The sequence below is a fragment of the Zeus faber genome (genome assembly GCF_960531495.2).
Source record: "Zeus faber genome assembly, chromosome: 14".
In the NCBI taxonomy this organism is placed as follows: domain Eukaryota; kingdom Metazoa; phylum Chordata; class Actinopteri; order Zeiformes; family Zeidae; genus Zeus; species Zeus faber.
The window spans coordinates 23,440,381-23,457,562 of record NC_137200.1 but is presented as its reverse complement, the minus strand read 5'-3'; the positions used below and the strand labels follow the sequence as shown (position 1 = coordinate 23,457,562).

At 44.1% G+C, this 17,182-nt stretch overlaps 1 protein-coding gene across 1 annotated transcript in view; it reads right to left on the bottom strand.

The window, feature by feature from the left end:
* galnt10 (UDP-N-acetyl-alpha-D-galactosamine:polypeptide N-acetylgalactosaminyltransferase 10 (GalNAc-T10)) overlaps positions 1-14,115 on the bottom strand; it is a gene marked incomplete at both ends in the record, with an annotated part of 57,527 nt that extends 43,412 nt beyond the window's left edge. Inside the window, one exon of the mRNA XM_080013536.1 lies at positions 13,957-14,115. Within this exon, the coding sequence (XP_079869662.1) occupies positions 13,957-14,115 (159 nt within the window). The remainder of the gene's footprint in view (positions 1-13,956) is intronic.
* Positions 14,116-17,182: the final 3,067 nt, after the last annotated feature.

Here is a 17,182-nt window from a genome sequence, read left to right as displayed (position 1 = left end):
AAGCATGCTCTGTTGTTGGCTTAAAAACCAGCACAATCCGTGACAAAACTGCAGACGAGGGAAATGTAAGTATTTGTTGTGTGTTTCTTTCTGTGTGTGCGTGTCCATGTTAGGCTGACTGTACTGTAGGCTGCTGTGCCCGATCCGCTCTGTTTCTCCAAACAGAACTGTCGATGAATATATTTTATTTATTTTATTTTGTTTCCTGACGTTTGGCAAAAAAGCCCCTGCGTATCCCCCGCAGCTCCGGACGCCGCGCCGAAAGTTGGATCCACCTTTTAAACGAGGCCTTGTAGATCTAATATGAGTGAAGATTCAGAAACTGGATTGCTTATTTCTCGCCTCAAATTTGCTCAGAAACAGATTCTCTCATCTCCTCCTTCCCCCTCTCTCCTGCCTCCATCCACTCCTCCTATCCTCCCTCCTTCTCATCCTACACTCCTTGCACAGCCTCTCTTTACTCCTCAGCATTAAGGAAGATGCTGAGGAGTAAAGCCACTTTACTGTCTGATATTACAATGTGTGTGTGTGTGTGTGTGTGTGTGTCTGTGTGGGTGAGTGAGTGAGTGAGTGAGTGAGTGAGTGAGAGAGAGAGTGAGACAGAGAGAGAATGAATGTCTGCCAGCAGCAGACAAAAAATATATAAAAAATGAATTGGTAAAATGATACCCAATGAGATAGAGCAATTCCGTCCAAAACAGCCTGAAAAAAGCCTTCAAACAGCCTCCAAACAGCCCCCAGACAGCCTTCAGCCTCCAAACAGCCTCCAAACAGCCTCCAAACAGCCTCCAAACAGCCTCCAAACAGCCCCCAAACGGCCTGTCAATTATTGACCAATGAATAAAAGTTATATAATATATAAATCAATCATTTCTAGATCTCATCATGCAGTGTTCCCCTCCCCCAGAGTAACCCATTGGGACCCGTCTGAAGGCTCCCGGTCAGAATACTGAGCAGGTTCTGCTCTGAACGACGCCTTGTGTGAGGAGGAGGAGGAGGAGGAGGAGAGGAAGCGACGGATGACAAATACCTCTTTCATCTCTCTCTCTCTCTCTCTCTCTCTCTCTCTCTCTCTCTCTCTCTCTCTCTCTCTCTCTCTCTCTCTCTCTCTCTCTCTCTCTCTCTCTCTCTCTCTCTCTCTCTCTCTCTCTCTCTCTCTCTCTCTCTCTCTCTCTCTCTCTCTCTCTCTCTCTCTCACCCCCCCAAAGAAATGTGGTTTTAATTAAACTATTATTTTAAAGTCGATTCAACGACTATTTTTATAGCATTTCTTCAGAAAACTGATTTTCCTGAAAGAGCAAACTGGCCAGAACGGAAAGCATCATACTGTGGGCTGCATTACTGTATTACTTGTTAATTATGAGTAATAACTTTATCAGTTATACTTCGACTAATAATTCGGCATTAGGGATGAATCAATAATTTCAAAAAATTTATCAACCAATACCGAAAACGGTGAAATTACATTTTAATAATTAAATCCACGGTTTAGTGTAAAATGTCCATCCATCCATCCAGTTGGTCCATCTATCTATTAGGCTTGGGCGAAAATCCAATCAGGTTTTATCAGGAGGGCGGGGCGCATAGAACGTGACGTCTTGTGGCATATGCAGTCTCCCCCGTTCCAGAAGTGCAGGATTTATTATATACTACTGAAGTATTTACACAAAAACATCCACTTCTTTACTGAACTAAGTGCCATAGCGGAAAACGGAAAAGCAACGGGGAGACGTGCGCCACGCGCCACAGTGGGGACGCACAGGGTTTTCATTGGAACTGGACGAGACAGCCCCCTAACTCGGTTGTGTTTCATTTTGCACGTGTAGGAAACAAACAAAAATAAGTAGATCTTCAAAGCACCGCCCGCGCACGGTGCAACGCCGCCTGGAGGAGAAATCAAAAAAAAAAAAACAAAAAAAAAAACTCCGCTCCAATTCTCCGAGTTAGGTTTACAATTTTCAATTCTATACAAGTAAGAAACCTAAAGCTAAAGGAAATGAAATAAATCTAAATCTTTTGTCTATGAGATCATTATACATGGTGATAATCACAAGATTTGCATATAGAGCGGGGGAAGTGAGATCCGATCACAAGTGGTTACTCGACGGAGAGGGCGACGGCCTCCACCCGTCTCCCCCTCACTCTCCTCCGCTCCAGTTTCAGAACACGGTAAACTGCTCTTAGACCCTTTTAATGCTCGGATGTCAATTTCAGTGGATGAGGTTGATCGCCGACTGACGATTTCATTGTGAATCCGCCCAAGCCTCCTATCTATTGATCTAAACTTGGAAAATTTGGATGGAAACACATGATCATCGAATCCCAAAAGATCGCGATCGGCTCAACTCATTTGCGAGCAGGCGACTATGTCATAACTGTGACGGCTCTAAATGCAAAACCCATTTCATTTAGAGTCCGAGTTCAAGGGTCGAGTGAGGCTGTTACTCTGCTTGTACTGAAACTCAAAGTGCTGAAAAAGTCCAAAAACCTTATTAACTCTCCTCTCTTTAAAACGTTAATCCTCGGTAAATGGGCTAATCCCAGTGCCGCTGCCACGGTAATTGGCCTTAATCTCGCAGGATTCGCAGAGTTCACAGGATTTTTATTCCTTTAATTGCACAGAATCACAAAGTCCTCCTCGCTATGGGGCCGAAATCACCCGCTCGTTTCAAAACACCCCCGAGGAGTCAGCGATCAGTCCGGCGATGGGATCGTCCAAACCATCCGCTTTCTAACCTAATTCGATGTGTTTTTATTTTATTTCCGTCTCGCTGTAGATTCACCCTCCAGGTTACAACACTCGTCTATCGACGGAAAATATTATTCTGTCTCTTCCCACACGGTGTCAACGGAGCAGAACGGAGAGATTCTCCACACCTCCGCAGGCTAAACTCCCATTCAACACCAATGCTTATCAGGACAGCAGCAGAGAATGACGGAACGAGAGAGAACACAAACTTGGAAAGACACAGGGAGACTCAGAAAGACGCCGGGAGACTCGGAGGGACACGGAGAGACTCGGGAAAAAAACCCAAAAACAACAACTCCCATTCAACCTTAAACGCTGATCAGGACCAGCACCAGAGGAAGAGAGGGAACGAGAGCCAACGAGAACAGGAGCTTGGAGGCGCAGGCGCAAGCCTGAGAGCGACTCACAAAGAGGTGGATGAATAAAGCGTGATTTATAGTCGGTGCAAGTGCTCATGGCGGGCGCGCCACCAGAGACGGGGTTAGGGGCTGGGTGTTGCAGTCCCCATCCCTGACGTCGCCAGCAAGTCAGAGTATTGCCATTATCAGGATAGGGTTTTTTTTTACATTCCATTTGAAATAGTACATTCTAATCTTATCTTATAATGGTTAGTGATCGGTTAATGAGGGTCATATCGATACAGTGGCCTCTGCATCGATGCCGGCATAGGCAAGGGGTAGGTCACCAAATATATTGCCGTGTCGATTTTTGGAGCACAGCCCTAGTAGGGTCAAGGGATCACAAAACTCACGGCTCGGATCACATCACGGTTTTGAGCCACGGATCATTTTTGAGATCAGAAAATAAAGGGAGACAAATATAACTTTGCTTTCCATTTATTCTGAAAAAACTTAAAGCGGGAAACGTTTGCCTGTGGTCTAAAATGAAAACAACATCCAATGTTTAAATAAAATACTAAAATATATAAAATATTCAAGACTAAATTGTTAAATTAAAGTGCAACAAGTTTCACCATGATCCGAAAATTTTGCAACGAATCCGTGGTTCACCTGCAAGCCGAACCGCTGGGGGGGGGGGGAGGGATCACAGATCAACTACATGCCGTTACATCTCCAACCAGAGAGCACCAGCGTTTATAGTCAAGGCGTTGCTGTTTGGATGCCCTGGCAACGGAAAGAACTGCCGCAAACGTTACAATGGAGTCCTGAGGTATTGCTTGCGAGGATCTGAGTAACAAGGAAAGAGCAGTGAAATGAAAGCAGAAAGTGTAAACTCTCTGTCTACTGTGGTCAGTGCAGGGTTTTTTGTTTTTTTTTGTTTTGCTTTTTAAAGAGTCTTGTTTTTCTGTAAATTGTCGGTGGAAACGCACGCACGTCCTGATGCGTTGCAAAAGTCGAAATCTTTGGACGGAGACGCCGATACTGGTCTGGTCAGGGAGTCAGTGACGTGACTATTTGAAGCCCTTTCTTTCCATCTATCTATTTGTCTATCCATCCACGGAGGGGCAGGGTGAGGGGAAAGAGCCATCAACTTCCACGGAACGCTATCACCACAACACTCTCGTCAGTCTGTCAAAATATTCAACATTTTGAATTATTCAGCCTGATACAGAACGATGAAGAATGAAGATGTTTTTTTATCTATTTTTGGGCGGAATACTTTCAATTTGACATTTGGTACATGGCACATCATGAATTATTATTTAGCAGTTAGGACCCTGTCATTTATTTTCCTTATGTTCCCTGTCATCTGTCAGAGGCACGTTAATCCGTGCCGAGTCCCGCTGTCCAAACCGTCTTAAAGCAAGCGGGTCGGTACAGGGGTCGGAGCTCGAGCACAAATAACAACAATGATGATATTAACTTCATTCATACACCTCCATAGCACCTCTGAAAACCCACTTACAAAGCACAATGTGCGATCAATCAAGGTCCATTTGTTCAGCGGAATCTGTTTATATGACTGATTTTTCCTTTAATTTGGGTTGCTATGGGGGATTCAGTAAAGTGGATTTGTTGTTAATACCAACCAAATCACCACTCAGGTCCCTACCGACCATCCCAGGGCTCGGATGTGGCCCGCCCCGCCTGCAGCATCCTATTAACTTTGCTGGGGACTCACTGGAACCTCTTTAAGGACTCCTGGTGGGACCCGGGGCCCCGCCTTGAGAACCACCGAGTGCCTCCTCCCTTGGAAAACAGAGAGCTCCGAGAGGTCCTTTGTTGGCCAGCGCCGATTTCAGAAATTCGGGTGACTCGCTTCTTAAACATTCAAGATCCTTCCAGGGTCTCTGGATTGGGTTCTTTTACAACAACAAAATTAAATAAAAATAAAGTCCCTAATCATTTTTTTTTCCTTGAAAACACACGACTTTTGGGCCCCGCGGGCACCGTGGAGGACGGCTGAGGATGGAGGTCGAACGCTGATCTGACTTTCATCGCCTTCAGCGGGACTTTGGGACAAATTCATCACAGCCGGACAGGCGGCGAATTTAGATTAGGGCGGAGGAAACAACCAAGGGGCAGTTATGCAACGGGCCGTTCATTTCAGATCGTCTGAATCGGGGATAAGACGCTCCGGGATTATTCATTTGAATCAAACCGGTCAGTGAGAAATTGCACCGTTGCAACGTTGTAGTAATTGTTTGTGTATTTTAAGACCCTATTATAAACCAAACCAACTTGTCATCCTCTTGTGGAATATTGGAAAATCACCAAACCTTGGTCAGATATTTTTCAAACTGTATTAAACCATATTATTATTTTTGCTCGGCTTCTTATTCTTCCGGCCATCATCACGTCAGTGTGCTCGGAAACCGTTGAACCCACGGACACAAACGAATGGGATTTGTATTCGGGGCTGTCCACACCCGATGTGGTCCGAGGGTGATCCACATCGCGTTAAATCCGTCGGGGGAGTTAATGAGAAAGTGTTTGAAACGGAGCCGACGTAGCGGAAGTACAAGGTCGAGGGAACCGGGGGGTGGCGGAGCGGGACGCCTGGTGACATCATCATCATCATCCAATTTGGTGTATCTGCGGAGGGCTCTGGCTCCGGGGAGGGGGCCTTGGCAGACTCCTTCAGACTCCGTGGGTGTGCGTCGGTCGCTGTGTGCAGGATCTGCGCTGGGTCGAGGCGAGAGACAGCAGGAGGCGCCGCTGCCTTTCCAGGACGGGCGCCGACCTCCGCGCGGATCCTGCGAGTCCCCCCCCCCCCCAGGATCCCGTTTGCGAAAGACGCATTCCCACCACGGCTAACCTCGGTCGCTCCCACAAATCATCTCTCTGGGGCAGCGCGGACGGAGCGCAGCGGAGAGAGATGACAGTGGCGACTTGAAACTCTTGAAAGGGAGACAGTGAAGGCCCAGGATCGATTTTTAAAACGCAAATTCATATAATTTCACAATTATCTGGGTGACTTTTCAAACAAAAATAAGCGCTGAAATGTTTGCAACAGTTTGAAGTGAACAACCCCAGGTTAGTATATCTGTCAGAGCAGTTTGTAAAAAAACGAAATGTTTTTCTGTAGGAATGTAATGGAAGTAGCCGAGCAAAGGGACCGCAAGTGTTCCAATATGCTATATATGTGGAGGTTTGACTCTGAATGTTCAGAACCGCCAATCGGTCTGGATAAATACACAGACGGTGATGTCATATATGGTATAGTTGCTGCTACTAAAGTGGACCCTGTGCATTGCCGCCTGCAGCTATATTATTTTAGGGGCCCGGCCCTGCCTTCAACATTGATCTACGTTTTGAGCAGAAGTTAGTGATAAGCTGCTGTAATTCCGTTTGTGACATCAAATCCGAGCTTATATAAGTCCAAGCTTCGTCTCTCAGAAAACATTCCCCTCCGGTCCCTTGCGAGTGCGACACCCAGAAAGACGAGAGCGCAGATTTGGAAACCTTGGATTATGGAACCTCGGAAACCTGTAAAACGTACCTAACATGACTAATCTGGGCCCCGCCTATTGCTTGCTTCGGCTATATTTATTATTATTATTATTATTAATATTATTATTGCCTATTGTTTTGAACGTGAACTGCTGTGACACTGCAATTTCACCCTGGGAATGAATAAATCATCTGTCTATCTATCTATCTATCCATCTACAGTGTCTATCCATCCAAGGGTGACAGGGAGGTCCATGTTGTTCCATCTTCCACAGATCAGCGTGGTGCTGGCAGACAGTGAACACTGAACTCAATAACCTTTCCATTTCATCCCTCCATCCCTCGTCAAAACTTTATATGAACCGCATCACTTCCTGCGCGGAAGTTGAACTTCCCACCACATCAGAAAATGCAAATTCTCTCCATCTCAGACCCTGCAGATCCTTCTGTTGGATTCACTGGATTTGTTACGACCGATTCCAATATTTTAATATTAACAGCAATCGAAATAGTCACCGGACGTACCAGGACTGGGCAATCATGGCCGTCCGGACCTGGGTGATTATTTCCTAAAATAAATATACACCGATCAGCCACAACATTAAAACCACCACTAATATTATGTAGCTCCTACTCGTGCCGCCAAAACAGCTCTGACCCGTCGAGGCATGAACTCCACAAGAACTCCTCGGTGTGTGTGTCATATATATATATATATATATATATATATATATATATATATATATATATATATATATATATATATATATATATATACACAAATCAGAAAATAAATTGACGCTAAACAACAAGGAGGAGTAGAAAACGTCTGGTCTAACCTTTAAGTGTTTGCCTGGCAGCGGTCTCTCTGCATCTGAGTGACATGAAACCCAATAAGCCAGGCACAACCATCCCGCTGGTGATTTGGATCTAATTCTTCAAGTCAGGTCTGTAGCAGCCTGTTTTCTACTTTTTTTTTTTTTTTCTTTTATTGTTTTTTTTGTTTGTGTGTTGCTGTAATGGAGTCAAAATGAGGCCAGAGAGCATTGTAAACGTGAGTGTTTTTTCCTTTGTGGGCTCTTTTTGACATGGGGGCGGGGGTAGTGGAGTGGGCGTGTCCGGAGAGGAAGAGGCGGGCTTTGGGACGCCAACCGCCATGAAACAAAACTGAAGAAGGAGCTTGAGCCAGAAGGACGCATTCCTCTCTGACGGCCCCCCACGCCCACCGCGGCTGTCCTCCTTTCCGACCCCGCCCCCACGCGGGGACCCCCCCCCCGGAAGCGCGTCTCCCACAGCGCTTCCACAGTATTTCTTCCCAGTATCTCGGCCCAAAAAATTGAACAACTCGCATTTGGTTGCTTCTCATTTCGCCTGAAGCACCCAGCATCAATCAAAACCGCAAAACATGAATGTGCAATTAGCCATGTGCTCCCAATTTATTAATTATATAAATAATTGACCGATACAGCCCTACAATGTGGTTTAATTTTAATGAGATGCTTATTTGTTGTTTATTTGCACAACACAATGTGTTTCATCAGTTCTATGGTCCTACGTTAATTTTTAATAAGATGCTGCTTATTTGCACAACACAATATGTTTTTGTTTCGTTCATGTCACTCAAAGTGGACCCACCCACAGAGTTTGTGCTTGTTCAAAAACATAAACCGTTGACTCATGACTCCAATGAGGGACGGGCAAGGAGATGGAAGACAGATATATTTTTTTAATTTAAATCACACAAGCAAAAAAATACAAAAAATAAAAAATAAAAACAACGAACCCCCTCAGTCCTCAGGCCAGCCACACGTCCACCGACTTGGCCGAGTACAGAATGCAAAAATGTCTGCCTCTGTACTGGCTGTGGCCGTAATCCTTCTGCATCGACGGGCCGCAGAGCTGGCATATCCTCAGCTTATGCACTTTCCACCGCTGCCCTTGCCAACGCCCGCCGCCTCCACCACCCGACACTGCCTCCTCGCATTCCAGCGGGTGGTCCTGGGAAGCACACACACAACTTAACCAAATACAGTATAGTAATTAATATGAGTATGTACCTCTTTATCACACACACACACACACACAAACTTCTTAAGCACTTTCAACCATCATGATCACGTTTTTTGTAGAACTTTTCAAGCACTTCAGCGCACACACTCACGCACATATATATACACACACACACACACACACACACACACATTGACAGTATAAATATATATATATATATATATATATATATATATATATATATATATATACACACACACACACACACACACACACACACACACACACAACTTCTCAAGCGCTTTCAACCATCATGACCACATCTTTTGTAGAACTTTTCAAGCACTTCAGCACACACACACACACACACACACACACACACACACACACACACACACACACACACACACACACACACACACACACACACACACACACACACACACACACACACACACACTTTCATACATATAATAACTTTTTTTTCAACGAGTTCTGACATGACATTTTTCTAAAGCAGAAAATGAAAGTCAAGGTACAGTTTTCAAGTAGGATACGTAAACTTAATAAAAGTAATACGGTTAACACATATATATCTCACTTTTATTACCTTTCGGAGATGTAGGATGTAGATGCGGCTCGCTGGAGAAAATCCAATACGGCCGCCCTCAGGAAAAATTTTGGCGGGGGCGCATACATCCGACAGAGCCGATTGGAGGACAGCAGAGGAGGTGGCCTCACACGCCCACTCCACTAACCCCGCCCCCGTGTCAAAAAGAGGCCGCAAAGGAAAAAAGGTTTTGGGAACGCACAAAAACTTTTTTCAAACGCCAAAAATTCTTAAATGCAAAAAAGTGATAATTTTCTTGCAAACATTTGTAATTTTGTTTTATTTTTGTTTACAATGCTCCTGGTCTCGTGACTGCATATTGCTGCTAAACTTTTCTTCCCATATGAACGCTGTGGCCCGTCACCGCACTGCCCCCCTCATGCTCCCATATGGGGGCGGGGCCTGCGGACATGTGTGACGTCATCAGCAGACGCCTTCCCCATTGGCCAACAAAGAACCTCTAGGAGCTCTCTGTTTTCCAAGGGAGGAGGCACCCGGTGGTTCTCAAGGCGGGGCCCCGGGTCCCACCAGGAGTCCTTAAAGAGGTTCCAGGGAGTCCCTAGCAAAGTTATTAATAGTTCAACTTCAACCTTATTTCGTTTTACAAGACTTAACCCCATTAGAGAATGTACAATAGTGCTTATATTCTCCCCCGAACTATAGTATAGACAGGTATAGTGGTTTGGACTAAATCATATCTAATGATAAATATCCAATAAAGATCTTCTCTGATGGTGCTCCCAGAGACAGAATCTCATCTAATGGGGTCCACTCCGTGGCCTCATGCGTATCAAATTGAGGGTCCTTGATGTGACAACGGTTGAACATTTTACCTGTCTATAATAAACGTTTGTGTCGATAGTGTGGAGTGCAAAATGAGGTTCCACCATTCTCACGTTTATCTTAAACCTCGCTGAAAAAAAAGTGCAAATCTCAAACGGATATAAATCAAACTTCATTTGCAAGGGTGCGTTTGAATACTTTGTGAAAAATGAATAGTAAAAAACGCAAAATGGTAAGCATACCTACAGCTCACTTTACAGGCGGTACACCAATACGCAGAAATGTCTGACTTGTCCTTCCGGAATTCATCCCTCCCGCACCAGAATCAGTGAGGTCAGAATTAGGCCTCCGTTCCATCTTTGGGATACTACACTGGTAATAACATCACACCATGGTAGCATGCCCGTCCATCCTCAATTAATTCAATTAACACTTTAAACACCTTTCTTTGAGTCACACCTTAAACAGCGACGTGTGCATCGACCAGACAGCCTGCCTTCCCAAACAAAAGAGGGACAGAAGAGTAAATCATGCCTCTGTGTGTGTGTTGACTCAGCGGGGATAATATTAAATTAGAAAATTTGATCTACAGGAAAATAAATATTTGAAAGCCATACAGAACACCTGAGAGCCTTACCGCATTATATTCCATTATATTTTGAATTGTCACCTGGTGCCTGTGGTTTCATTTCCATTAAAAAGACATTTCCACCATCAATCGATGCAGAAAAGGCACAGATTTTTGCATGAAAATTAAGTGTTTGACGCTAAAGATCTCCTGGGGGAGGACCTCCACACTCCGGCTTAATGTGTCCCCCCTATGTGTCCTCCCCTGAAACAACCGATTAAAAGAAACAATTCTGGACCTCACTCATTTCTAAACCCTGGCTACGGCCCTATGGGCAACACTGACTAAATCAAATCTCCTGGCAGATTAACTTGATATTGATATAAAAAAAAATGTGGCCATATTTTGGTGCCCTCACAAGTTATTCACACACAAGAAATATGGCCACATTTATGACCACTGATCAGAACAGGAGAACAGCCTATGAAGTTCAGAAAACCGCATTACTTTACTCTGACGCTCCTGTACACAGTTACCTATATTGCGATATTACGATGACCAAACTCCCAGATGCTATCTAGTCTTATCAAGATATTGAGTCTTCTATAATGACAACAATATCTTATTGATATCGTGAGAGCGATTTTTTCCAATCAACATCGCAATCATATATCACAATATCCGCGTCCGAGATTTCGGTTTGGCATTACTTTGCTGTAACACTCCTGGAAGACAACCGTTAACATACCAGCATATTACAATCACCAGAACCCCAGACGATATCTAGTCTTATATAGGGCTGGAAGATATGGCCAAAAATGTATCACAATGTTTTTTTATATTGATCGATGTTGATAATTATCACAATAAATGTATTACTATTACTATTATTATTAGGATTATTATTATTATTATTATTATTATTATTATTAATAATAATAATAATAATAATAATAATAATAACAATAATAATTATGCTCAATTAACAGTTTCCAGTGTATTCTCATGGCTTTACGTTAAACACTGAATAAATAAAATAAAACATATGTAAACAAAAAAGGGAAAAATAAATAATAAGTATTATATACATTTAAATATAATACAATCATCATTGTCATCTGAGAATAGCCTGAAACGTTCCTGAATCTGTGCTCTGTGATTATATGCAGGGACGTTTGGAGTGGACTGAGGGACTCTCTCCCACCGCGTCAGACAAGATGTCACTGAAAATCGCAGATTATTTCTTTGAACAGTCTCCATTTACGGGGACGGGGGTCGTACTGGAATTGGGGCGGGAGGAGGGCGAGCTTGAGTTCAAGTTGCTGTTTGAGGAAGACCCCTCGCGTAAGCGCCGGCGGGGGGCCTCTTCCCCGCTGTGCGCGCTGGCCGACCGTAGAGCGGAGGAAGCGCCAGAGCTCCTGCCGTATGATTGGCTGTTCGTGTCACATGGTTGTTTCTCTGCTGTACAATTGGCTGTTCGTGTCACATGGTTGCGTCGTGTCTTTGTAGGCTGAGGAAAACTGACTCAAAAAAATGTATCGAAAATAAATCTCATAAATGTATCATCGTTACCATGGAAGATTTTATCGTGAAAATTATCGAGACTGTTTTATCGCCCAGCCCTAGTCTCATATCACGTTATCGATATCATGATGATTTCTAGTCTCATGTCACAATATTGATATTATACCGGTATATCACCCAGCCCTAAGATGCAACTCTTAAACAAGTTCCCACAAACCGAAAGTTAACAGTTATGAGAGGATTCTACAAAGTCCGCTCAGTGATCCATTCGTCAGCCTCAACCCGCCTTTGGTAAACCAGTCGGTAACTAAAGATGGACACAACCAGCCATCAAGCCAAACATCTGGACCACCAGCCGTCCATCTAGCCAGCCTCCCCGGCTCCTGCAGGATCCATCTGCCACCTCCACCCGCGTCCCTTACCTCCACGTAACCCCGAAGCGCTGGAGCAGGCAGCGGGAAATTGAACAACCTGCGTTCGGAGGTGCATAATGAGTGACTGGAAATACTGAATTAACCGCCCTCTCAGTGTTACAATGGGGACGCTTTGTAGTCAATCATGTCTGCGCCCAATCAGCTCGGTGCAGAACAAAGGGTGTGTTCTGCGCATGCACGCACACGCACACACACGCACACGCACACGCACACACACACACACACACACACACACACACACACACACACACACACACACACACACACACACAGCACAGTGCAAAGGTTGTTGCAGGTATCTTACTGTTATGCAGAGTTCAGGGCTCTTATCCAACTATGCATTACATGTAAATATTTCAGACTCTCCAAGAACAAATGCTTTGATAGAAAAGCTTGTTGCACCAGGGAGTCATTCCACACTATTTCGCCCTAAACTCTGTTTTCCAGTCAGCTTGCTGGAAGCAAGAGAGGGAAAAAAAAATAAACAAAAAAAAATAAAATTAAAACTAGCTATTACTGTCAGTTTTGCCTTTGAGTGGTAAATACAACAAAGGTCCACACTGCTTCACAGAAACATCTGAAAAGTCTGTCATTCAACAAGGCTCATTCTGATAAGGATGCAGCGTTCATGTCACGTGGGAGAGATGAAAAACAAGTTTCCAAGACGGAAATGAGCGAACACGTCAGCTTCCAAGTCCTAAATACGACTTGTGAAATGGGAGTTTAGCGTCTTCTGGAGTTGACCAGTCTGGATAAAACCGAACAAAAAAATAATGTTTATAACCTATCAACGGACGGATAAACCTACAAATATATTGGTGTTTTTTGGGTTGTTTTTTTTTGATAATTTTTTAATTATCTTGAATCGCGTTTACTATTCCCGTCCCTGTTGTTTTTGATGCCTTTGGTGTATTTCGGTAAAATGTAAAAAAAAAAAAAAAAAAAATAACAATTTGAAACGGTTGGAAATGTACGGCGGAACAGCGTGAAACATGCCGTCACCGTGGTTCCCATGCGACTTGAACGCACCATTAACTTCCTGAACTAAGTTGCGGGTCGCTCTGGCTCCGCCACGCCGCCTCCGGCTCCGGCTCCGGCTCCTCTGCCCCGCTACGTGGCTTCGTCAACCCCCGCCCCCCAAACCCGAGAGATCCGTGGTAGTTCTCCGGAAAAGCAGCAAAAACACATATTCACGCGATCACCCTGACGCGAAGCGGTGCGCAGCGCAAGCGGCGGCGGTGCGACGTTCAGGGAACATCCCAGATCGGAGCTCCGATCCCCGGCGAGAAAACTATAACTCACCGCGGTGGGTGCGACAGGCATGGGTCAGAAAACGTCGAGAATCTAGACGAACAATACAACCAAAAGCAGCACAAAACAGTATTCCGAGAAGGGAGCAGCTTGCCGGGACCGGAGGGTCGTACCTGGATCTGGGGACCGCCGCCCGGTCCGTCCGCCGCCTCGGGCGGGTTGTCCAGCAGCCGGTCCCGGTAGAGGGACCAGAGCCCCGCGTTGGGCAGGAGCAGCAGGGCCGCTATGAGCAGCCCCGCCAGCTGCAGCAGCCGCTTCTCCTTCCGCCGCATCTCCACCGGAAAAACTGCGCAGATACGCGGTTGTCGGAGGTTGGATGTGGGACGCGTGTGTATGGGGGTGTGTGGTGGGGGGCGGGCGGGAGCCGGAGCCGGTTGTCTGCGCTCTCCAGGCGGAGCCAGCTGAGGCGGAGGGAGGAGAGAGGGAGAGGGGGACTGGAGGCTGCGGGGCTGCCGCTAGGGGGAGCGGAGCACCGCGGCTCCGTGGGGGTTGGTGGGGGAGGTCAGGAAATACTGACATAAATAACAAATAAAGCAAACATTTTTTTTAACTTGTATTTTCCTTCACGTAGGATATCATTGAAATATGTTGTTTTTGTTTTTTTTTGTAAAATAATAAAACAAAAATCTCCATTTTACTTTCACGGTTATTTATTTTTCCTTTTCTTCAGAACAGATAAAATAAAACTTTATTTACACTCAATTGTTTTTATTCCGATTTTTACAATTTTACTCCTTGGCATCTTTCAGGCGAAAAGTGTCTGGCCCACAATAATCGCCAAACCCAAGGACATGGCTGAGGTCTCGTTAGAACGGGGACATCTCAGATGTGGTTGAAGTTTGATCAAATATCGATATAAATTTTTAGTAGATATTAGTGAAAAATGTTAGAAAATTTACCGTAAGTAGCCGAATATGCGTGCATGGCCGATACGCCAACGTTCTACAACTTCCGTTCAGGTGGGTGAGTGAGATGAGTTTGTGGAGCGGGGCGTTTTGTGACATCATCATCGAATTCATTATATTATGTGCAGGTTGTGGTTCTTGGGGGGCATTTGCATCGTGCAAGGTGCCTGGTGTAGACTCCATTTCTCTGCAGCGGTTGTTTCAGGCAGTATCCGCGCTTGGTCGAGACGACATGACACAACACTCTGCTTTTAGTTTGATGTTTTTTTATTTTATTTATTTTTTTTCTCTTTTGCCCTTTTTGTAAATAAACACATTAAGATTTGCATCTTACCCGGTGTTAGATGCAGTGTCGCGTCTCTCCTTATTTAATTCAAGCCAGTCGTAACATACAGGCTAGGAGCCGATGATGTATTCCATGGGACTCGAAAAAATGTAAATTGTGTTAGTAGAAACTAGTGCATGCCCGTTCAGAATGTAAGACTTTCTAAGACATTTCAATGACACAGTTTAACAGAATGTCAAGGATTCAGTCCTGTGTTCCACTAGGAAAGATAAAACTGCCGGTTAAAGTCAAACACCAGGGAAAGACTCTCTTTGTGACTCAAGTCGCAGAGCCCTGAAGCTCTGCCCCCTGCTGCCTCGCTGTTCCCTGTTTATTGAAAGTTGATTATTATCGCGCGCGCGTGTTGCATGTGCCAGCTGCACCAAACGTCCTTGGGTCCCCAGCGATACACCCGCCAAGTGTGAACTAGATCGGATGAACGGTTGTCGAGATAATCGAAGAACACACAGATAGACAGACAGAGAGGCATTCCTTCCATTATGGTTAGATAGACTCGTGCATATCCATTCAAAATGTAGGACTTTCTAAGGCATTTGAATGGCGCAGTACAGACCCCTTGATTCTGGCCAGTTTTTGGAGATCCCCGAGCAAAGCCCCAGATCGTAGGAGAATCTTAGCGCGCTTCCGTGAGCGACGAGCGTGTGGTGTACACACCGCATGTCCTTGGGTCCCTGGCGATACACCCACCAAGTGTAAAGCAGATCTGATGAGCGGTTGTCGAGATAATCGAAGGACATACAGACAGACAGACAGACAGACAGACAGACGGACAGAGATCCCTTCCTTTATAGTTAAGTAGATTCTGCGTGTCACAAGGACTCGGAAAACTATAAATAGTCACAGGGAGTCGTCGCTGTGTCATTACATCACTCCGTCACCGTCGTCCCACACAGCACAAGAGGGAATGTAGGAGTCAAACTCCCGAAATACAAGCAGTTTATTAACGGTCCGAGCAGAAAGAACACAGTGGATCACCGCTACACCACCGTCCACAACACATTTCACAGGCTGGATCTAATGCAGGCTGTGATGCAGGCTGTGATAATGAAAAACGCTGTGTTTTACAACAATAACCACGTCTGATTGAAATGCATTCTATTGGTCGACTATGAGACATTGGTTGGATTAACTCATTTTTCATTATAATATACACTTCGAGGAGGGGTTTGTGTACCTTCCATGAGAACGCGAAAATTTGTAATTGGTGTCGAGACGAAGTGATGGTGTGTTTTTGAACTTGAAAATCAGTTTTGTATCTAACACGACTAACCTGGACCCCGGTGTATTGCTGCCTGCAGCTATATTTATAATAATAATAATAATAATAATAAAAATAATAATAATAATAATAAAAATCATCATCATCATCATCATCATCATCATCATCATCATCATCATCATCACCATCAACATTATTATTACTATTATTATTATTATTATTATTATTATTATTATTATTATCATTATTGTTATTATTATAGCCTTTATTTGTAGAGCACCTTTCATACAAGACATTTAACTCAAAGTGCTTTACATGAAAAGGCCACTTCATTACAGAAATATGTGGTATATAAATATCTCTATTTATTAAAATCATACTTTCACTTTCATTTCATTTGACCTTTAAGGATATTATTGAAATATGTATTTTATATAAATGCAAATTTTTTATGGTTTAAATCTCGCTCTTTATTTATTTGATTGTACTTTCATTCAAAATTAGTTTATTGTATATTTAATACCATTAACACTATATTTCCCTTGACTGTTTTAACACACCATCCATATTTGTATGTCATTTAAGAATTTTGGTGACAACAAGATAAGAGTTTGAGTTTATGTGAATTTTATTTTATTTTTTTCATATAAAAAAACAGCCAAACTTAAGTCTGGTGCCTGACACCATCACATTCTCTCTTTGAGCAAAGCTTCACAAAAGAAGACAAGAATAGAAAGGAAGAAAGGAAGGAAGGAATATCTTGAGGGATTATCTCGGCGTTAGCGCTCTGTTATTTTCTATTCACAGCAGACCTATGAGACATATGTCTGTAAATACACCGCTCCAGGAAGAGTGCGCACGTGCTTTTG